General features: G+C 40.5%; 1 protein-coding gene across 3 annotated transcripts in view; it reads left to right on the top strand.

Moving 5' to 3' along the window:
• The window catches only part of MEGF10 (multiple EGF like domains 10), a 269,210-nt gene that overhangs the window by 176,061 nt on the left and 69,163 nt on the right, over positions 1-23,986 (top strand). For all 3 annotated transcript variants that reach the window (XM_070793223.1, XM_019964614.2, XM_019964615.2), the window contains one exon: positions 9,627-9,719. In XM_070793223.1, coding sequence (XP_070649324.1) covers positions 9,627-9,719 — 93 coding nt within the window. The remainder of the gene's footprint in view (positions 1-9,626; positions 9,720-23,986) is intronic.

The raw sequence follows: 23,986 nt of genomic DNA, 5'->3' as shown, positions 1-23,986 counted from the left end.
TCCATTGAGTCGGTGATGCCATCAAACCATCTCATCCTCTGTTGTCCCCTTCTCCTCCCACCTTCAATCTTTCCCAACATCAGGGCCTTTCCCAATGAGTCAGTTCTTCGCATCAGGTTGCCAAGGTATTGGAGTTTCAGCTACAGCATCAGTCCTTCCAGTGAATATCCAGGACTAATTTCCTTTAGCATTGACTGGTTGGACCTCCTTGCAGTCCAAGGGACTCTCAAGAGTCTTCTCCAACACCACAGTTCAAAGGCATCAATTCTTCAGTGCTCAGCTTTCTTTATAGTCCAACTCTCACATCCATACTTGACTACTGGAAATACTATAGCTTTGACTAGATGGACTTTTGTTGGCAAAGTAATGTCTCTGCTTTTTAATATGTTGTCTAGGTTGGTCATAGCTTTTTTTCCAAGGAGCAAGCATCTTTTAATTTCATGGTTGCAGACACCATCTGCAGTGATTTTAGAGCCCAAGAAAATAAAGTCTGTCACTGTTTCCATTGTTTCCCCATCTATTTGCCATAAAGTGATGGAACTGGATGCCATGGTCTTAGTTTTCTGAATGTTGAGTTTTAAGCCAACTTTTTCACTCTCCTTTTTCACTTTCATCAAGAGGCTCTTTAGTTCTTCTTCGCTTTCTGCCTTAAGGGTGGTATCATCTGCATATCTGAGGTTATTGATAGTTCTCCCAGCAATGTTGATTCCAGCTTGTGCTTCATCCAGCCCAGTGTTTCACATGATGTATTCTGCGTATAAGTTAAGTAAGCAGGGTGACAATATACAGCCTTGACTTACTCCTTTCCCAATTTGGAACCAGTCTGTTGTTCCATGTCCAGTTCTAATGGTTGCTTCCTGACCTGCATACAGATTTCTCAGGAGACAAGTTAGGTGGTCTGGTATTCCCATCTCTAAGAATTTTCCACAGTTTGTTGTGATCCACACAGTCAAAGGCTTTGGCGTAGTCAATAAAGTAGAAGTAAGTGTTTTTCTGGAGCTCTCTTACTTTTTTGATGATCCAACGGATGTTGGCAATTTGATCTCTGGTTCTTCTGCCTTTTCTAAATCCAGATTGAACATCTGCAACTTCTTGGTTCACGTTCTCCAAGCCTGGCTTGGAGAATTTTGAGCATTACTTTGCTAGCGTGTGAGATGAGTACAATTGTGCGGTAGTTTGAACATTCTTTGGCATTGACTTTCTTTGGGATTGAAATGAAAACTGACATTTCTAGTCCTGTGGCCACTGCTTAGTTTTCCAAATTTGCTGGCATATTGAGTGCAACACTTCCACAGCATTATCTTTCAGGATTTGAAATAGCTCAACTGGAATTCCATCACCTCCACTAACTTTGTAGTGATGCTTTCTAAGGCCAACTTGACTTCATGTTCCAAGATGTCTGGCTCTGGGTGAGTGATCACACCATGGTGATTATCTGGGTCATGAAGATCTTTTTTGTACAGTTCTTCTGTGTATTCTTGCCACCTCTTCTTAATATCTTCTGCTTCTGTGAGGTCCATACCATTTCTGTCCTCTATCAAGCCCATCTTTTCATGAAAGATTCCCTTGGTGTCTCTAATTTTCTTGAAGAGATCTCTAGTCTTTCCCATTCTATTGTTTTCCTCTATTTCTTTGCACTGATCACTGAGGAAGGCTTTCTTATCTCTCCTTGCTATTCTTTGAAACTCTGCATTCAAACGGGTGTATCTTTCCTTTTCTCCTTTGCTTTTGGCTTCTCTTCTTGTCTCAGCTATTTGTAAGGCCTCCTCAGACAACCATTTTGCCTTTTTGCATTTCTTTTTCTTGGGGATGGTCTTGATCCCTGTCTCCTGTGCAATGTCATGAACCTCCATCCATAGTTCTTCAGGCACTCTGTCTATCAGATCTAATCCCTTGAATCTTATTTGTCACTTCCACTGTATAATCATAAGGGATTTGATTTAGGTCATACCTGGATGATCTAGTGATTTTCCCTACTTTCTTCAGTTTAAGTCTGAATTTGGGAATAAGGAGTTCATGATCTGAACCACAGTCAGCTCCCGGTTTTGTTTTTGCTGACTGTATAGAGCTTCTCTATCTTTGACTGCAAAGAGTTTAATCAATCGGATTTTGGTATTGACCATCTGGTGTGTTTCTAGTGGACAGTTATTTTCAAGAGATGGATCATGGAAGCATTTTTCAAATGAACTTAAATACATTGATTATAATATATCCTTTTAAGACACAGTAGGTATTCTGTTTAATGATGCAACTGGTTTAAAGGAGTCTCTAGTCTGTCCACTCTTACTTTAACCTTTCTGCCATACCTTAGGTGTAAATCCAAAGGGAAATGTTTGTGGCAGAAGAGAAAGCTATTGAGTGTAGTTAGTGGCTCCCAGTATTAAAAGCAAGTATTTACAAGTGAAAGGAATGAGAACCATGTAACTGGTAATGGGATTTAAATGGATTTAGGAACTAAGGCTGAAACAGGATCCTAATTAGAGAAGATTCCAGGGTCATGAGGTCAGTCCTCACCTGTCCATCAGGCAGACAGGCTGTCCACAGCTTTCACTTCAAAGATAGAGCGTGTTTTTCTCATCAGTGTGTCTTGCCCCCCAGTTCTTGAGGGGGAAGATGCCTTGCCTGTCCCTGGCAACCTGATGTGTCTGCAATGGTATACCAAATGGCTCCACATATTCGGCTTACATCAGTGTCTAAAAGATTACTGAAAACTCAGAATGTGATTCTTTACCATTTTCTTAAAGAGAGATGTGAAAAAGAATCATATTGGGTAGACTGTCTTTGTTAGCATTTTCCTGGTATTAATTGCACTTCTGAAAATAAGAATGGGGCTTCCCTGGTGGCTCAGTGGTCAAGAATTTGCCTGCCAATGCAAGGGTCTCAGGTTCGATCGCTGATCTGGGAAGATGCCACATACTACAGAGCAGCTGAGCCCCTGTGCCACAACTACTGAGGCTGTGCTCCAGAGCCTGGGGGCCGCAACTACTGAAGCCCGAGTGCCCGAGAGCCCAGGCTCTGCAACAGGAGAAGCCACCTCAATGAGAAGCCCACGTACAGCAACTAGAGGGTAGTCCTGTTCTCTGCAACTAGAGAACAGTCAGCAATGAAGACCCAGCACAGGCAAAAATAAATAAAGAAATATTAAAAAAGTAGTAATAGAATAGGGAATAAAATGACAGTTTCCCATGGATGAGAAAGCCATACTTGGGATGGTTCTTTTGTGCGTCTTGAAATTTAAGCTGTTGAGCATTTGCTACAAGTGACCACTGTTCCCTGTCTTCTTTTCCAGCTGACTTTGGAATTTCCTATATGACAAATTCATGTCTTTAACTCACCATGGTTTTTCACGTGGAGGTTGTTAGTCCTGAAAGTTCAGCACCCAGAGTAGGTGGCATTTGAGGCTGAAAGAGGAAAATGAAACTAGGGTAGAGGTCTAGCTCAACCAGTTTCCTAGAGGGAGAGTCTGTGTTTTTCACCACAGATGTTATGGTTGTTTTCCTGCAACTTGGAGAATTGGTACATCAGAGAACATAACGTTTTCTAGCTTGCTCTCATCTCCTCCATTGTCTCCCTTTGCTCTCACTGGTCTGTGGGTTCTTGATGAGAAACGTTGCTGGGTGTGGGGAGTCCCGAGCTATGGGACAGGGCATGGAACAGAGATGAAGCTTGTGGTGCAGTCTAATGCCATGTGCATTCACATAGCAGTAGAATTTTGTGTTCTTTCTTTTGAGGATCTGTACCAACAATATATTTCATTATTTAGATCATTATTTGACTTTCGGCTTCAATGCCTTGAGGTGATTCCTTTGACTCTAGCTTTAATGAAAGGAAAAAAAAATCGTTAGGAAAGCAGATTGCGCCTTCCAATTCCTAATTAACTGGCAGTCTAATTTGTTTTCTGCTATCTATTTATGTTTTGCTTTAGACTTTAGCCAAATGTTATTTCAAGGTTTTCATTAAAAAAAAAACAGCAACTAGATTTTAAAATTACCATCATAGGAGTTTTTTTGTCTATTACAATTGACTAGTCTTCTTGGTGTTCATTTCATAAAATACAGTTTGTATCATCAGGAATCAAACATGAGAGCATTTGTGTGAGTATTCAGCAATCTCAAAGCATTCTGAAGCAGATCTTCTTTGATGTTTACATGTAGAAATTCACTTAGTATCCTTTCTTGGAATCCACAAGAGTAACAAAGAACGATCAATTGGTATCCAAGCATACGCAATTCTGATCCCTAACCTTTTGATACCTAGGTTTAACTTACCATGCATTTTTTTTTACCCATTTTAGTAATATATTAGAGAAAAGGTTCTAGACCGGTTTGCATCGTCCTTTCTCTCTGGTTGATTTAGGTGGGTACAGTGCAAAATCTTTTGGTGTCACCCAGGGGCGAAGAGCTAAACTACACCTAAAACCAGTTTACTTTGTGGTCTGTATTGTGGCTGTGCGTATCAAAGACATAGTTTGGAGGAGAGAAAGATGTGCAGTAAAAGAAAGCATGAAGGAAGATAAGGAATGAAAAAAATGAGAGAGGAAAAGGGAGAGGAGCAAATCGAGACTTGCCCATGGAATACCCCCCAAACTCCTCCTCTCCTGGCCACATGCTCTTTGTAGATATAAACCCCCAGGTTACTGTCATCCAATCCAGTGACCTGGGTACCCAGAGATTTTCCAGGTTTCAAGTGGTGGAACTGATTTTTTGATCAAATGAAATTATATGGAGATGCCTAAGATTTAAAGACAAAGTTGTGTTTTATTAATATAAATTTACCTTATAAGTTAACATTTATAATGTTCGCTTAGTATACAGTTAATGGGTGAGAACAAGAGTATTTTAAATAGACATAAAAATTGAAATTTGAGAAGATGAATGGTACTTCTTTTCATCTACCACTATATGCAATTTCTGTGTTTTCTTTTAAATGCACAGTAACAGAAAACTCTGGTTTCATATTAAAGAGAAATAGTATCGAATTTTTAAAACTTCTCAAACTTGGAAGTGGAAATAGAATTTTAAGTAGATTTACTATCTTGAAGGAGGAGAAATTGAAAATTGGATGTCTGAAGACTGATCATTAACAATATGTTGCAAACATAGATGTCATCACTGCATTAGCCAAGTTGCACCAAATACTGTCAAATTTGCATGTTTACAAAGGGTGCCAGCATCCTCTGTAAGATGTGAGTGTCCTGGGTGTGCATGCTACCATGTAACAGTGTGATTCAGGATCCAGACCATCCCCTGCACAATTAGGGGAAATTATATATTATATTGTTATAAGATACACACACACCTATATATATTGTTGAGCCAAAAGTGATCATCACTTTTAAGGTTTCTATCAAGAAAATTTAGACATGAAGAGATATAAGGGAAAGACATTTTAGGTGAAGAGAAAGCAAAAGCAAGAATAGAAAGAAAAATAAGTGGAAGTGAGAAGATCTGTCTGGGTGCAGTGTTTGGAGCAATATCTTTAGAAAGAGAGAGAGATACTTTGAAAATCAAAGTAAAGTATCAGGACTTGATTCTGAGAATTAGGGGGGAAAGGTTTGTCTAGTCAAGGCTATGGTTTTTCCTGTGGTCATGTATGGATATGAGAGTTGGACTGTGAAGAATTGATGCTTTTGAACTGTGGTGTTGGAGAAGACTCTTGAGAGTCCCTTGGACTGCAAGGAGATCCAACCAGTCCATTCTGAAGGAGATCAGCCCTGGGATTTCTTTGGAAGGAATGATGCTAAAGCTGAAACTCCAGTACTTAGGCCACCTCATGTGAAGAGTTGACTCATTGGAAAAGACTCTGATGCTGGGAGGGATTGGGGGCAGGAGGAGAAGGGGACGACAGAGGAGGAGATGGCTGGATGGCATTACTGACTCGATGGACGTGAGTCTGAGTGAACTCCGGGAGTTGGTGATGGACAGGGAGGCCTGGCGTGCTGCGATTCATGGGGTCGCAAAGAGTTGGACAGGACTGAGTGACTGATCTGATCTGATCTGATTCTAAAGAAAGATATAAATTTGTTACAAGAAATCATCAGTTAGGTCAGCTGATGAGGACACTGCTACAGAATAGAGTGATCAAAATTTCAGGAAATACAAGTTTGCATCCTGTTAAACATCCTATTACATCTTCTGGGAGTTGTGTGACATTTTGTGGGACCTTACATACTCCATCCAGTTATGGCATTTTTCTGTCTTGTACTTGCATACCTAAAATTTAAAGAAATAATAGTAAGTCCTTTTGAATGAATGACCCATCTACAATATGAAACATGCCTGGAAATGGCAGGAGACACTGAATCCTGAGATTGGCACATATCAACTTAACCTGGCAGCATAAGTCAGCATGTTATAGGGCAGTGTGTTCATATGTTACAGACAGATTTTGCTTTTAATTACAATTACATATGTAATTATGGCTCAGTGGTAAAGAACCCATCTGCCAAAGAAGGAGACATGGGTCAATCCCTGGGTGGGGAAGATTCCCCTGGAGAAGGAAATGGTAATCCACTCCAGTATACCCTTGCCTGGAGAATCCCATGGACAGAGGAGCCTGATAGGCTACAGTCTATGGGGTTTCAAAGTGCTGGACATGACTGAGTGACTGAGCACATACATACAAGCATCTCCTTGGAACTCTAGTGTCAAAATCTCTAGCTCATATGGCTGGTACCCCACGCAAAATTGCTTGGGTATTAAGGAATTATTCTGGTAACAGGATGTAGACTTTTATTTCCTGAAATTTTGATCATTTTATTATGTTGCAGTGTCCTCATCAGCTGACCTACCTGATGGTTTCTTGTAACAAATTTATGTCTTTCATTAGAATATTCTCCACTAATTCTCAGAATCAAGTCCTGATACTTTACTTTGATTTTCAAAGTATCTCTCTTTCCAAAGATATTGCTCCAAACACTGCACCCAGACAGATCTTCTCACTTCCATTTATTTTTCCTTCTACTCTTGCTTTTGCTTTCTCTTTACCTAAAATGTCTTTCCCTTATATCTCTTCATGTCTGAGTTTTCTTGATAAAAACCTTAAAAGTGATGATCACTTTTGGCTCAGCAACATATATATATCTCTCTCTGATAATCAGATCAAATCAGATCAGTCGCTCAGTCATGTCCGACTCTTTGCAACCCCATGAATCGCAGCACGCCAGGCCTCCCTGTCCATCACCAACTCCCGGAGTTCACTGAGACTCACGTCCATCGAGTCAGTGATGCCATCCAGCCATCTCCTCCTCTGTCATCCCCTTCTCCTCTTGCCCTCAATCCCTCCCAGCATCAGAGTCTTTTCCAATGAGTCAACTCTTCGCATGAGGTGGCCAAAGTACTGGAGTTTCAGCTTTAGCATCATTACTTCCAAAGAAATCCCAGGGCTGATCTCCTTCAGAATGGACTGGTTGGATCTCCTTGCAGTCCAAGGGACTCTCAAGAGTCTTCTCCAACACCACAGTTCAAAAGCATCAATTCTTCGGTGCTCAGCCTTCTTCACAGTCCAACTCTCACATCCATACATGACCACTGGAAAAACCATAGCCTTGACTAGACGGACCTTTGTTGGAAAAGTAATGTCTCTGCTTTTGAATATGCTATCTAGGTTGGTCATAACTTTCCTTCCAAGGAGTAAGCGTCTTTTAATTTCATGGCTGCAGTCACCATCTGCAGTGATTTTGGAGCCCAGAAAAATAAAGTCAGCCACTGTTTCCACTGTTTCCCCATCTATTTCCCATGAAGTGGTGGGACCGGATGCCATGATCTTCGTTTTCTGAATGTTGAGCTTTAAGCCAACTTTTTCACTCTCCACTTTCACTTTCATCAAGAGGCTTTTTAGTTCCTCTTCACTTTCTGCCATAAGGGTGGTGTCATCTGCATATCTGAGGTTATTGATATTTCTCCCAGCAGTCTTGATTCCAGCTTGTGTTTCTTCCAGTCCAGTGTTTCTCATGATGTACTCTGCATATAAGGTAAATAAACAGGGTGACAATATACAGCCTTGACGAACTCCTTTTCCTATTTGGAACCAGTCTGTTGTTCCATGTCCAGTTCTAATTGTTGCTTCCTGACCTGCATACAAATTTCTCAAGAGGCAGATCAGGTGGTCTAGTATTCCCATCTCTTTCAGAATTTCCCACAGTTTATTGTGATCCACACAGTCAAAAGCTTTAGCATAGTCAAGAAAGCAGAAATAGATGCTTTTCTGGAACTCTCTTGCTTTTTTGATGATCCAGCGGATGTCGGCAATTTGATCTCTGGTTCCTCTGCCTTTTCTAAAACCAGCTTGAACATCAGGAAGTTCACGGTTCACATATTGCTGAAGCCTGGCTTGGAGAATTTTGAGCTTTACTTTACTAGCGTGTGAGATGAGTGCAATTGTGTGGTAGTTTGAGCATTCTTTGGCATTGCCTTTCTTTGGGATTGGAATGAAAACTAACCTTTTCCAGTCCTGTGGCCACTGCTGGGTTTTCCAAATTTGCTGGCATATTGAGCACTTTCACAGCATCATCTTTCAGGATTTGGAATAGCTCAACTGGAATATCTCATAATAATATAATATATAAAAAATATATACACAATGTAGACTTACAACAGTATATAAATCACACTAAAGATATTTAATGACACAAAGTTTTTTCCCATTTTATTGAGGAAATATAAATTGAAAAATATTATGATTATCTTTTTTTCCTTAAGAGACAGGTTTATTTTGCTTGTGGGTAGCTCCATTTTATTTTTATAATAACAAATGAATTAATAAAACTTATCTCTCAAGTGGACAGTTTATACCATCCTTAAGTAGAGTTTTGGAAGATCTTAAATCCAAACTCTTCTGAATTGTTTTCACAATTACTCATATATCCAGATACTTTAAAGAAGGTTTAAGCATGTGAGTGACACTAAGGGTGAGGGTAATACTGATGTTCAACACCACGTCTTTCTGATGTCCCATTCTATCTTTGTTTTGGAAATCATCAGAATACCCATCTGCTCATGTTTGCAATAATATCCCTATCTTCACAGGTTGGGTCACACCAATGATATGCGGTAATGAAATGGGAACTGAGATTTACTATTTCCTAAAGACCTGGATGACATTTTTCAGCTCTTCCTCAACAGACAAAGGATATGTAGCTCTGCTGTGTCATAGTTATGAATAACACATGCACAGAGAAATTTGACTTGTTTCTAGTAAAGGTATTATGTGAAAGGAGTACCTTTCGGTCTCCTCTGTTGCCCTGGAGTCCTGAGATCTTGCTTTGTGGTATGTTTGTGCATCCACATATGCGTCTGCTGGAACAAAGAGGGTGTATTTGGTAGTCATTGATAATTTTTTTTAAAGTATATCAGGCAATTTTCCTTGAAACTTCTTTCCTAACTTAGCATGAAGTAGAATTAAATAGTAGAAATGAAGGCATGTATTTGGAGGTATCAAAATAAGAAGTGAAATTGTTTGGTTACACAGAGGACTGCAAGAGGCCTGAGGAACGGAATGAAGAAAATTATCAAGAATGCATGTTGTTTTTAAGCGATACTTGAGACTGATATGTGAAACAGCTGTGTTGTTGGTTTTTTTTTTCTTGTGCCAACTTTCCTTATTTGATTGATTTTTCTCTCTGACAGCCCACTGTGCTGATAAATGTGTCCATGGTCGCTGCATTGCTCCAAACACCTGTCAGTGTGAGCCTGGCTGGGGTGGGACCAACTGCTCCAGTGGTGAGTGTGCACCTGCCCTTGTCTGTCTCGGGATGTTTTTGCTGTATGAGCCCCTTGTGTCCATGGGTTCCCTCTGCAGCCCAATGCAGAGTGTGGTGTGGATCCCCAACCCAGCTCACAAATAGTGTTTCTTTGAAATCTCGACATGTATTATACATAGAACTGTTATGAATAGAGTATAAAGAAAGGCACTTGGAAAGCAGGAGATCTCAGTAATCTGATTCTGATACTTCTATGAATATGAATACATATTCCAGAGTAGGATCCAGAATTCAGATTCCTTCATTCAGTAAGGCAGTTGTGGTAACACAGCTATTGTATTCTGACATCTGTTTTTACTTGTTCATATATCTAATATATTTTCTTGGTGATGACAATTTACCACTTGTTGGTTTTAAAGCAGAAGCAAAATTGATATTTTCAATGCTTAACTTGTTTATTTATCTCTGAATTCTGAGGTACCAATAATAAGTACTTTCTCAGATAACTGGGGTGAATTACTGGTAGTAAATGAAAATTCATGCCATTTAGTACTAATTCATAATATATAATTTGTCTCCATTGTATTAGAATTATAATTCTAAGATGATGGTGTTTTGGATGATAAACAAATTGCACTTAAAATCCTGTATTCATGATTATGAGGATTAAATGATGGAATGTCATGTAATACAGTTGCTTTTCTAAATTTCACAGTTAAAACTTAAGTTTTCTGGCTAACTCCTTGCTGCGTGTGTAATTGTGTACTCTTCCTGTTCCTTTATACTTCATTTTGCCTTGAAAAATGTGAGAAAGAGCTCAAGTGCAACTCAATTGTAATGCATGAAATGTTAACATTTAGAGAAAGGGAATAATAGTTTTCAAATTACCAAGCTCTCATGACAAACACAGATTTGTCCTCGTTGCCACCAAAGAATTTCTGAAACCAGGCAAAAAGAACATCAGGCTGTGTATAATAGATAAGCTGGTTTTAGGAATTTTTACTTGCTTCCCTTTGGAATTGGGGACGTTATTCTTTATCTTGTTAGAACTACTTTGTTTTAGGCCTATGATTTCCTGGCTGTCTCTAAAACAGCATCAATCTCCTGTGCTATCTGTGCACAGAACATTCCATATGAGAGAGCCTTTTTATTGTGTCTTAGGGAGTGTGTGTGCATGTGTCTCTGTCCCTGACAGGGTTCCCATTCCAATGGGTAACTGTCTTGCAGGGTTTAGTTTGGCTTCTGCTGGAGATCAGGAGGAGAGTGGGCATTTTGTTCATACTGCTGAGGCAAAATGTTTAGGATGTGGGATCTGGCTCATGTCCATTTTTTTGGCCAACTGACCTCAAATGCAATGTTGCTTTCACTGGTTTTTCCTGCTTAAAGATCAGTTGTGCCTACACATTTAGAAGAAAAATAACATTATTGTATAAACCTTTGAGAAAGAGAAGAGTGGCTGTATTCTTCTTCTGAAAAATGAGATTTGTTATTACTAATTTCAGGGGGAAAGTTTTGGAATAATTTTAGTCATAGTCACACTTTGTCCCCTAAAAGCTGCAGCTTGCCTCGTACTAAGAGATCAGGCTGAAGTGTATATAAATGAAAGGAAAGCCAACATGGGTTTGAGACCCTCTAGAACTGATTTAGGCCTTCTAGAAACAACTGTTGCTTTATTTTGGAATTGACCAACTTTTTAATGAAGCCTCTAGAATTCTTCTAGAAAGAAATACATGTTCTTTCAATTCTGGGTGAAGATACTGAGGTGACTTTTAGTTTATTCTCCACAGCTCATGTTTTGGTATTATCATGAACAGAAGCATCAATAAACATGGACAGATATCTGAGAAAACATTTCTGACACCTTTTTTAAGCACCTACATTCTGTTCTGAGTCAGAGCACTGAATTTTGTTACCTGGGTTTTGTCTGTAGTTGTTACCCTAATATGCCTCATTAGGAGGTGTGTGATTTAATACTCTCAGCCAAATAATTCTTTTATATATATATATATATATATTTATTTTATTTTATTTTTTAACTCTACAATATTGTATTGGTTTTGCCATATATCAACATGAATCCGCCACAGGTATACATGTGTTCCCCATCCTGAACCCTCCTCCCTTCTCCCTCCCCATACCATCCCTCTGGGTCGTCCCAGTGCACCAGCCCCAAGCATCCAGTATCATTCAGCCAAATAATTCTTGAAGCAAATGCATACTCTAGTAACCTATTAAGTAGCAGAGTTAAAATGACCTAGGTCCCAAGGATTTTTCTCTCTCTGTACCCTCCTCTCTGGTTATCATTATTCATATATTTGATACTATATGTTAGATTGAGAAAATTATTTCTTTTTTAGTTAGATCAGTTCCTTGTATTAGTCAGGGTCCAATCAGGAGACAGAAATTGCAATAATTTTTTCAACTAAACCTTTCATTTTGGAACAATTTTAGTAAAGTTACAAGATAGTAGAGGGTTTCCACATACCCACACCTGGTTTTCCCTTTAACATTTTAAGTTAGCATTAGCTTGGCAAAACTAATTGCCAAAAGAAATTGACCTGAATGCACTACTAGTTAGTTCACTACTAGTATATTGCTGTTAAACTCTAGACTTTGTTTGAATTTCATTATTATTATTTTTTTTTATTAAAGTCCTCTTTCTTTTCCAAGATCCAGTCCTGGTCACTATACTGCATTGTCACGTCTCTCCAGCCCTCTCTGGTCTGTGACAATTACTCAGCCTTTGTTTTTCATTACCTTGACAACAACTAGCCAGGTATCCTGCAGAATGTCTCTCAGTTTGTGTTTTCCTCATGACTAGACTAGGGGTACAAGTTTTTAAAAGAATACCACACAGTTGAAGTACCCACCTCATGACATTCTACCAGGGGTATGATGATATTCACATGACATCGATGATGTCATCACTCGGTTAACCTTCATCATTTAGTGATGTGTAGTGTTTGCCAGATTTCTCCACATAAAGTTATTATTTTTCTCTTTCCCATTTCTATTCTCCAGAAATAAGTCACTAAGTCTAGTCTACCCTCAAGGGTGAATGGTAGGGATTAAGCTCCATGGTTTTGGGAGGAGAGATTGTCTATGTATGTTATTTGGAATTCATCTGCAAAGAAGATTTATTTATTCTCTCCCATTTAGTCAGTCATTTATATCAGTGTGGGCTTATATATATTTATATGAAAAATCAATATATTGTTTCGTTGCTTAAATTGCTCTAGATTTGGCAATCGGGCGTTGTTTTAGGTGGCTTCTGTGTCCTTTTGACACGCCCTGGTCCTTTTGTTTGGCTCTTATGTTTTGTTCTGTCTTTTGAGCACTTCCTTACTTTCTGCTACTGTCGGATTCTCCAGTCTCACTTTGTGTTTTTCCTACTTCAGTCCTAGAATGAGCCATTAAAGAATTGTATTTAGAAACCAAGATCTGGATACTGGAGGTGCTTTTTGCTCCTGGAAAATATTGTAACTTGAGCATGAAAGGTTTATTAAAAAGAATTATTAGCTGTAACAAGAAATTGTTGTGGGCATTGGCTAGTAGGAAGTAGACAACACTGAAAGGAATACAAGAATGGCAAATATAAGGAACACCCATACTCCGAGGGCTGAGATGGAACTTTCACGCAAAGAGGAAGCCCCAGTAGGGGTATGGTACAGACCTTATGAGAACACAGCCACAGCCTACTGAATGGCAGAGGCTGCTGTGGTTTACTCCTCATGGGACTTGCTGGAAATCTGCTGTCTGGAACTTGCTAGAAATCTGTTCTACAGGATGCTTGGGAAAGCTGTTCTGGAGACATGTCTTATCAGAAACACTCTGTTACTGGTAGCCCAAGGGAGGTGCCCGGGATGTTGCTAGCTAATAGGTGCTGCTCGTCACAGTGCACTGTAGGAGCTGAATGTTGAAGAAGTTGCCCATGCTGGAGGAGCAGGCACTTCAGGAGTCAGCTGAGCTGGCACACTAGAAACACAACGGGAAACGCCTTCCTCTTGCAGTGTCTCTGAGCACCCTAGGAAAGTGCTTAACAGTCAGCCAGCTGGCAAGGAAGGCTATTTACACGGCCCATATCCATTTTGTAGATAAAAATGGAGGATAACTTTAGCACTGAGAGGCAATAAAGTACCTCCAATCTACTCCTTTGGGTCCTTAGGTCTCCTGTACACCTTTCTATATGCATTTGAATTCTTGCAGATAAACAAAGCAACTCAGCATTTCCATCTAATAAAACACAGCCTGCCATCTTACAAGTTAGGATGCTGTTTGCTCTTTTCTCAAAATAAAGAGATGCAGGTACCAACAGTTGTAGTATCCTGTGCTGGTTATGTTAAATTTTCCTGAAACTCTTATGAAGTTACACTGAATATTTTGTTGTTGCTGTAGTTTAGTTGCTATGTCCGACTCTTTTGAAACCCCATGGACTGTAGCCTGCCAGGCTCCTCTGTCCATGGGATTTCCCAGGCAGGAATACTAGAATGGATTGCCATTTTCATCTCCAGGGGATCTTCCTAACCCAGGGATCAAACCCACGTCTCCTACATTGGCAGGCAAGTTCTTTATTCCTGAGCCACCAAGGAAGTCAAATATTTTGTTACCTAGATAGTAAAATTACCTTCCAACAACTTTTATTTTATATAAGATAAAATACAAAGAAGCAGAAGAAAAAATAGCTTCTACAAATAAACCTGTAGATGTCACAAGCAAAGAGAACTCTTTTCTGTAATGACTCACAGGCTGTACTTGTGTGTATGGACTCTTTCTTCCCCATTTCAGGTATCTCCCTTCTCAGCCCAGACCTCAGCTGCTTAGGGTTCTTTGCCTGGAGGAATGACTCAAACCTCCACTCCTGAATTCTCAGTTGTCCTGCCTTTTTTTGGTCATTGACCTTTCCATTAAGCTTTACTACTCGGCATGTGAGTTCCAAGAGGTGCCCCACCGAATCCCTTGGGTTCCAGACAGAGTTCAGCTTTCTCCCACTATGTAGCCGCAACCCAATTCCTGTTGATGATTGGGATAAGTCATTCCAACCAGAAGAATAGCTCCTTTAATTTACATTATGAGTTTAAATAAAGAAATTGATAACTGTCACACACAACTATCTGTCTTGTATATTTTTTCTTTCTGGATATATACATGGGAGATTAAGTCTGACAGTTACCTTCCCAAGCACAAGTTTACAAAGGCCGCCTTTGGAGATTTAGTATGACTGTTCACCTTGTCAGCAGATGGACAGATTCCTATATGTAGTATATGGTCAGAGTTTCTGAGTCTCAATGTATCCTCTGTATGAAACACCAGGTATGTGAGAACTGAGCAGAGTTTGTTTGCTTGGAGTGAAATCATGATTTATTCAACTAGACTTAGGCATATTGCTTCTTTTTAAATTTGATTAAATGATTTTTTTAAAAAAGCATATACATATTTTATGTTTATTGGCATCCTGATGTGTACCCTAGCCTATATGATGTTAATCTATCTTACCGCCACTTCTTTCTTTCCTCCTCTTTCCTGTTCTCTCTCTGTTCCTACCCCATCAATATCTTGGGTCTGTTCGTCAATCCTGGATTTCTCTTCTCTCACTGGATGATAACTCCTGGAGGGTAGGGTCTGTGTATTATTAATCTCTTTAGCCTCCACTCTGCTGTCATGTGACTGGAGCACAGTGAATGTTTGTTGCATTTAACGAGATTGAATGTGTGACTCTGAGAAGGTCATTCATGTGTTCATGATGTGAACTTTTTCGTTGATTACGTGTGCAAGGAACTGTGCTGGATGCTGGGGATAGAGAAACCATTGGCAGTTGCTGGACCCACAGAGATCGAAGCCCGTAGGAAAGTAGACAGACATGTAAGTGTCTTGTCCTGGGGAAGAGAACAGCCTCAGGAGAAGAGGTGGATGGAAGGAGCCAGAAATGGTGCTGGGTAGAGCAGTGAGAGATGTTCCGGGTGGACTAAAAAGAAGGACCTGATGTAGTGCTGGAAACAGAAATCAGACTGCTGTGTGGTGACGGGTGATGCAAAGATGCTAAAGCCATAGACTCATCTTCCGAAAGCTTAGCTGGAAGGTCAACAAGAAGGAGCAAAGAGACAGGGAGTTAGTAAAAGACAGATGCAAGCTCAAGAGCAAGTTTTGTGAGTGTTTGTTTGCTTTTGATTGTGTTTGAAGGTTAAAGAGGCTGAGAGGGTAGTAAGAGAGGGAAAGTCTGGAGGTTTAATTGAGAGGTCATTTAAATGAGGGAACATGGCTCCTGAGAAGACAGATGGCATCCTGACTCTGATGGAAGGATTGAAGTACAAAGTATTTCCGGTTCCCAGCAGAGTGAGGGAGGAAAGAGTAGCTGGCAGCATGTGGATAGGTTTCTGGGCTCAGGAGCTCATAGGCAGTGGGGAGGAGGATCTGAGCGAATTCATATTTGATGACCTTTCTTCTTTTGGTGAACTAGAGAAGAGATGACCTGCTGATACCAAGAGGAGCAGAAGTTAGACACGTTAATGATGACAGCATCATCATTAACGGGTGCTTCCTATGTGCCAAGCATTATTGCAAGGGCTTTATAGGAAATAACCTCATTCAATGCTCAACAGGATGAGAGAGTTACGATTCTTGTTCCTATTTTACAGATGAGAAAATGGAGGCACAGAAAAGTTAAGTGTCTGGCCTACGTTTATACTTCTGGTAAAGAATGGAGCTGGACTTGCATCTCATTCAGAGCCAGTAATTTTAACCGCAAGGGTATGGTGCCTTCTGAAGTGGGAAAGGAGGTTTCATGAAGGTGACGAGGTCAGGGATGCCGAGGGGAATGACAGCAGGAGGCAGGACTGACACCACCAGACAAAATAGCGAAGGGAAGTTCCTGAGAGATGTGGAGCATGTACAAACATGGCATTAAAACGACACCAATTTGGTTGGATGCCTTAGTAATTTGTAATTTCCTCATTTGTAACATTAAGGATGTTGGACCAGATTATATGTATCTTCCCTTTCAAACGTATGATTTTGTGTGTGATTTACTCTCATAAATATGTGTCTGCAACCCCCAAGACCTTTCTTTGTTTCAGAAACCCTTTAAACCTTTTGTATGAGTAGCAATAACACATTTGTTCTCTCAGCCCATATAATTCTATTTGTGATTTTCTAAAGGTCTATAGTGAAATTTATTTCTCCTCTGGTAAGAGGGCATATCCAGAAACACACAGAGACACATATCCTAAGTCAGCCAGCAGCCAGCAAATAGTTCTCAAATGCTTGTTCCCCAGACTTTTGACACTAGTACCAAGTAGAAGCAAAAAATGGAAATTAATTTTCATCTAAAATATCCAAACTGAGGTTTATTTAGTCATCAATAGCATTTCTGGTTAAATGTACTTAGAATTAGTGAAAACATGCCTAGGAGGCCAAATTTGCCCAAACATTTCCAATACAGCTTTAATAACACAGATAACCTTTTAGATAAAGCAAACGTGCTGTGCTGCTTGGAGTAAGTAATAAGAATTTGCCTGCAGTATATTCGAATGGGGGAATCCATTTGAAAGATATTACAAACCAGAAATTGTAAGGCACAAAAAGCTGACTTGTTTGCCAGCAAGGTCTGTTGATGTGAAGGTCTATTGACTAGATACAATGGAGGATCGATGTTGTCTGGGGAGAGAAGATACTGGAGCCCAATCCTTGTGGCAAGTTGTTAACATCCCCATTGCACTGTCAGAATTGCTTTAGAAATCAGGTTGATGGAGCAGCAGGAATAAGAGTGGATCATTTGGGTTCACTGGCCTGGGGGCCAGACATTGATGGTAGGTGGGAAAGACTGAGCTCAGAATGAATGTTTCATCAGAGCTACATGAAAGCAATTTCAATGATGGACTGCGTGAGTGATAGCGGTCACACATAGAAACTGCTGATTTTGCCTTTGTGAAAGTCTGAAATCTGAGCTGTTGTTGGTTCCTCTTTGGAGAGGCAGACAATCTCTTCCACTTCTACTCACCCAACTCCCTTTTGGAACTGAACGGCAGTAGACTTCATGGTTCTCAATTCTGTACTGTTTCGATGCCTCACTTTGCTAAGCTTAAAAGAAGTTTCAAAGTATCTATGTCATATACTTGTGAAAATTAAATGATACAATATCTGCTGAGTACTCAGCACTCAGCACTGTTCCTGGCAGCATGATAACGGCTCAATAAATGATGTGAACGTGTTAGTCACTCAGTCCTGTCCAACTCTGCGAACCTATGAACAGTAGCCTGCTAGGCTCCTCTGTCCATGGGGATTCTCCAGGCAAGAATACCAGAGTGGGTTGCCATTCCCTTCTCCAGTGGATCTTCCCAACCCAGGGATCGAACCTGGGTCTCCTGCACTGCAGGCAGATTGTTTACCATTTGAACCACCAGAGAAGTCCTACTTACTTAACAATTCCTTGTGTGACAAATGTGCCTCCCACCAGACTTGGAATCAATCCAGTCTGTGGACTAGAGAATAGATGGAGCGGCTCTTTGTGGATATCTCATTTCTAGGTGACGCACTCAGTGGTAAAGAATCCACCAGCCAGTGCAGGAGATACCAGAGATTTGAGTTCGATCCCTGAGTTGGGACGATCCCCTGGAGAAGGAAAATGGCAACACACTCTAGTATTCCTTGCATCGAAAGTCCCATGGACAGAGGAGCCTGGTGGACTGCAGTCCATGGGGTCTCAGAGTCGGACATGACAAAGCACCCGTGCGCACACACATTTTGCCCTGCAGGCCACACCCTTCTTGAGCAGGAGCCTCTCTTCCTTCACAGTTGCTTGCCAAGAGGCTCCCCAGACAGAGCCTCTGGTGTTGTTTTTCTCCCAACCTCTGACCATGAATGTCCTTACCAGATGAATTCATGTCTGGTTTGTATTGCTCTGGGCGTCCTGAGAACACTATAGATGTTTATGTTACCTGCGCTAGTCAGTTCATAAGCTGTAAATACAAGGCTGGACTGTCATTTTATTTAACTCCACTACACATCATTTATTGATTTTTTTCCTGTGTTTTTTTTTTTAGCTTCGAGTAATTGCCCTGTATATCTGTTTATCAGAAAATCCTGGTTCAACCTCAAAAATCTAACCTTTTGCTACTCTTTCCTGGTGCTATTCAAATCCAAGCCACCATCTTCTCTTAATTGTGATCACTATAGTCTCCCTACTGTTGCATCTACTCAAGCCCCATTGGGGTCAGTTCTCTCTTCTGAGACCAGAGTAATCTTGTCAAAATGTACTTCAGAACATGCTGCTCCCCTTCTGAAAACTCCTCAGTATTTCCTATTATTGTTAGATAAAATGCCAAAGCCCTGATGTAGTCCACCAAGCCCTGTTTGATCTGTCCGTCCATACCTTCCTGCCCCCTTCTCATCCCACCAATCACTCGGGGTACCACACTGCTTAGCCTCTGCCTGTTTTTCCTGGAACACAGTAGTTCCATTTTTGCGTTTGCACTTGATGTTTTCTCTGACGAAAATGCTCTCCTCCTTGGAACTTTGCATGGCTGGCTTCTTAAGGCCAGTGGACTTACTAAGTGTCGCCACCAGGAGTGGCTTTCCCTGACTCTATATAAAGAATATTCCCCCATACCTATCTATTACATCTTCTTTTTAATTTTTTATGGCACTATTTGAAAATATTTCATTTGTTCACTTCTTTTTTTGGTCTGTATCTCCCTCCAGGATATGAGGCCCATAGAAACATGAATTTTGTCTGTTTTCTTCACTGCTGCCTAGCTAATTTATTCACCTAATGTCTAGCATAGTTCTGGGTACCCAATGATTCTCAGTAAATATTTGTGGAAGGAAAGAATGAAGGCATAAATGTTTCAGGAGCAGTAATGGATATAAATAGGAGATTCGAGGGATGAGTAAGGTTCTACCTCTTTTTTCAAACGTTTTCAGTTTAATAGGATTAGAAGTCCATCTACAAATACATAGGCAAAAGGAGTCAAGGAGGAAGTGGTCCAGTGTCTTCTAGAAAAGGGCATGACCTGAGGTCCTGCCTTCCTTCGAAATCACCGAGCTCAGGCTCCAGTGATTTCAGTGCTGGGAGGGATTGGGGGCAAGAGGAGAAGGGGACGACAGAGGATGAGATGGCTGGATGGCATCACTGACTCGATGGACGTGAGTCTGAGTGAACTCCGGGAGTTGGTGATGGACAGGGAGGCCTGGCATGCTGCGATTCATGGGGTCGCAGAGTTGGACACAACTGAGCGACTGAACTGAACTGAACTTTCCTTACTGTTGCAGTTTAAGCAGATTATTTAAGGCCTTTTAGACTCCCACATCTATGATGGAGGTAATAAGTATTTGCACAGTGGTAGTCCTGAGTACATATCCTTCGGTACTCACCTCCAGCCCTCCTCCTCTGGGAGCCTTCTGCCGTTCTTGCTGTCCTCTGCCCAGAGGATATAAGGCCTCTAGATATAAGGCAATGGATTGAAGGCTTCTGTGTTCCTCAAGCATCCTGTGCACTGCAAGGCTTATTGTTGTTTAACTACTCAGTCGTGTCTGACTCTGTGTCCCCATGGATTTCAGTCTGCCAGGCTTCCCTGTCCTTCACCATCTCCAGGAGTTTGCTCAAACTCATGTCCATTGAGTCAGGGATGCCATCCAATCATCTCATCCTCTGTTGTCCCCTTCTCCTCCTGCCCTCAATCTTTCCCAGTATCAGGGTCCTTTCCAATGAGTTGGCTCTTCGCATCAGGTGGCCAAAGTATTGGAACTTCAGCTTCAGCATCAGTCCTTCCAGTTAATATTCAGGGTTGATTTCTTTTAGGATGGACTGGTTTGATCTCCTTGCTGTCCAAGGGACTCTCAAGAGTCTTCTCCAACACCAAAGCAAGGCTTATAATATTAGCATGTTCTTTTCTGATAAGTCTCACTGTGGGCCAGTCTCTTCCAGTAGATAAAGAAAGCTATAGGACAGGTCTTAGGAGCAATAGTAAGTGCTCAACAAAAAGAACTTAGGAAAGAATGAATGAGCAAAAGAGCAAAACTATGGCAAGACTTTATAAAGCAAAATATCCTGTAATGGCTCCCGAGGTGGTTATTATGCTTTTGACTTCAGTGAATATAAACGTAATCCCCACAAATCCCTTACAAATCCAAGCCTACAATGTATATCCTGGAGATTTTCCTGTACCATGAATAGAGTCATCAATATGCTCTCATTGAGAGACATCAGCATTTATATTTAGACACATTAAAGAATAAACATTTCACACCCTTTTCCCTGGTTCATCGCTTGGGATAAGCATCCACTGTAGTCAAAAAATGACAGTTCATGCTTCCAAACTTCATTTAATAAACATTTTTTTTGAAGAAGAAGAATAAAGGTTCTCTCTCAGCCACTGAATAATATTAATATAAACAGCACTGGGTGGCTGTCAACAGCGATTGCTGGCATGCTGTCAGCTCTCCAGCCGGCTTTTTGACATGTGAAGGACGTGAGGTTTTAGTGCTTTCAGAGGATCTGGAAAATACATTTTTATTGTTCTTCTTCATGGATGGAGAAGCTTTACAAACTTGTTTTATTTTTAAAGCACTTGATGTTTTGAATGAGGATCTTTTCTTCTACATTAACAAAAGGGAATGACACAGCATAGCCTTGTTAGCCCGAGGCACAAGGAATGAAATCATAGGGAGATAAAAGACCCCGAGGGAACCACGGCTTGGGAAGAAAGGGTATATGTTTCAGGAAGAATCGTGTTTTTCTATCCTTTGAGACAGCAGAAAATTATTTTGGTCTCTTCTAAAAGCTACTCACTCTATAGAGACGCTTTCTTGAAAATGACTTATTGGTGCTTTGTTTACATATGAGACTACGAAAGGCTGAATTTTCTTTCCTGCTAATTTCTCTAATAATCACAGATTATCCTGTGCTTAAAGTCAATGGAGAACATCACACTGAAACTCCATGTAAAAATATATTTTTAAGTCCGTATAGCTGACTGATATAACCTAATAGATGCTTGACATTTAGATGTTAAGGGCACTTATAGTTACTTCAAACAGCAACCCTGGTGAGGGTAGTTATGTATTATAAACTGACGTCACTTTCCCTATGATAAACATGAGTTCTAAGATTCAATACATTATCCCGTTTTAAGTGTCTGGTAGAGATGGGTCGCACAGAGTTGGACATGACTGAAATGACAGCAGCAGCAGCAGAGATGTATCCACAAGGTTCTTGAACTCCAGGTAATTCCACAATTTTACTTCTTTGATTCCAAAAGTATTAAACTAAGACAAAAGAAAAACACAGAATAAAAAATGGACTACTTAGTTCATCTAAGGTTTGTTTAGCCCTATTTCACTTTCTCTTTTCACTTTCATGCATTGGAGAAGGAAATGGCAACCCACTCCAATGTTCTTGCCTGGAGAATCCCAGGGACGGGGAAGCCTGGTGGGCTGCCGTCTATGGGGTCACACAGAGTCAGACACGACTGAAGTGACTTAGCATAGCATAGCATAACACAAGTACACAGAATTGAGCCCTTTTGTTGTTCTCTATCATTCAGAACCAATTGTTTTAAGAAAGTATATTATACTTCAATATGTGTCTCAAGGCTGTTTCTGTGGTCTTGGTGGATGTAGATAAGCTGGGAAAAAATCAAGTCCTGGGATTGACACCTTCTAATATGGCAGATCCTCCAGATTCTATTTATCACCATCTACCTCTTTACTCCAAGAGGATGATTTCTAAGAAGTTCACATATTTGTTTCTAAGTTTATCCTTTTACATTTCTGAGCTCCATTTATGAGCCTGCACCTCTGGACACATTAATCATCAGCAAATGAGAAATTTCTAAATCCAGTTTTTAATTGACAATTAAGAATAGGATGTAAATTAACACTGGGTTTCATCCCAGGCCTGAGCTTTTTCCAATTAGCTTTATTAAAAAAAAAAAAGTGGATGAAAAGAGGGATACCAGGGCTTATTTTTTACTTTATGGAGTTACTGGGCAAGTTGTTTTTTGGAATTCACATTGTGAGAACCAACTTGTCCTTTTTGGCATGAATGATTCATGCAAGACAAACAAATAATACAAACCAACGACAGGCCTGTTATTCCGGCCTCATATACAGCTGGAGGATGTTTTTTTCAGGGTTGGGACATTTCACTGAGCCAACCACAGAATAAAATTGCTGCTGCCACCAGATCTATGCTGTGTCACACATACCAACAAGTATTTTAGATGTAATTAGTATGTTTCACCATCCCCATTTGACAGAAAATTAAGTATAATAAAAGTCAGAAACTTGTTCAAATTTCATGGCTAAGAAGTTGCAGTGTCCCCGTGAAGGTCCAGGCCTGTCCAGTGTTAAGTGATTGTACCCCAGCTAAGTGATTGATGAATTTTATAACAAGGTGAATGTGATGGTAAACATTACTCTTTTCTCTCAGGGAAAAATGATTTCATCCTTTTTTTTCCCCCTGATGAGGGAGTCCTTTGGGTAAGGCAGTATAGTAATGTGCCCTTGATCCTTCCTCCAGGAGTCTCTCTCCATTTAGTATGTCTCTGTATCTCTAATTGTTCTCCTTTCTTTATTCTTGGTCTATACAAAAACAAGAGATTTACTAAACCATCTCTCACTTGTTCAAAGATTTTTTCCTGCGGCCTTGGTTTTGTCAATACGTGTGTGGCTGTGGACATGTTGGAACATTCCTTATCAAATGGTTCTGATGAGCCTGCTACTAACACTTTGGAACCTGGGAACTGTCATTTAGGCAAACAAGTATTACATCTCAAAACACCTGTGTGCCTTTGGTTCTACACTGTTCCCCCTTGAAAAGCTGGCAAAAGCCAGTAACGTGCACTGGTAGCAGGTCCTGTAATTGTGTTGGTGACATGGGATGGTCTGCAGGGCATGTGCAAGATCACAGCTTGGGAGGCGTTGCTGGGTTTGGGTTGAACTCTTGCTTTTGCTACTTGAACGCTAAGTGACTTTGAGCAAATTATCATCTAAGTCCATTTTTCACATGGTATGTTGGAATAATTATACCTACCTCATTTAGTTATTATGAGGATAAAATGAAATAGCTGCATATGCTGACATATCTTCAAAACTCAATGCATCTTGAAATCTCTTCTCTCTTTCCCTGTTTTTTGCATGGAAAGCTAAACTAAGGGTTTGAAGTAGGTTCAGTTCAGTTGCTCAGTCGTATCCGACTCTGTGACCCCATGAATCGCAGCACGCCAGGCCTCCCTGTCCATCACCAACTACCAGAGTTCACTCAAACTCATGTCTATCGAGTCGGTGATGCCG

Source organism: Bos indicus, chromosome 7 (assembly GCF_029378745.1).
Source record: "Bos indicus isolate NIAB-ARS_2022 breed Sahiwal x Tharparkar chromosome 7, NIAB-ARS_B.indTharparkar_mat_pri_1.0, whole genome shotgun sequence".
Taxonomy (NCBI): Eukaryota; Metazoa; Chordata; class Mammalia; order Artiodactyla; family Bovidae; genus Bos; species Bos indicus.
The sequence above is the reverse complement of the archived record's forward strand: the minus strand, read 5'-3'. Positions and strand labels throughout refer to the sequence as shown.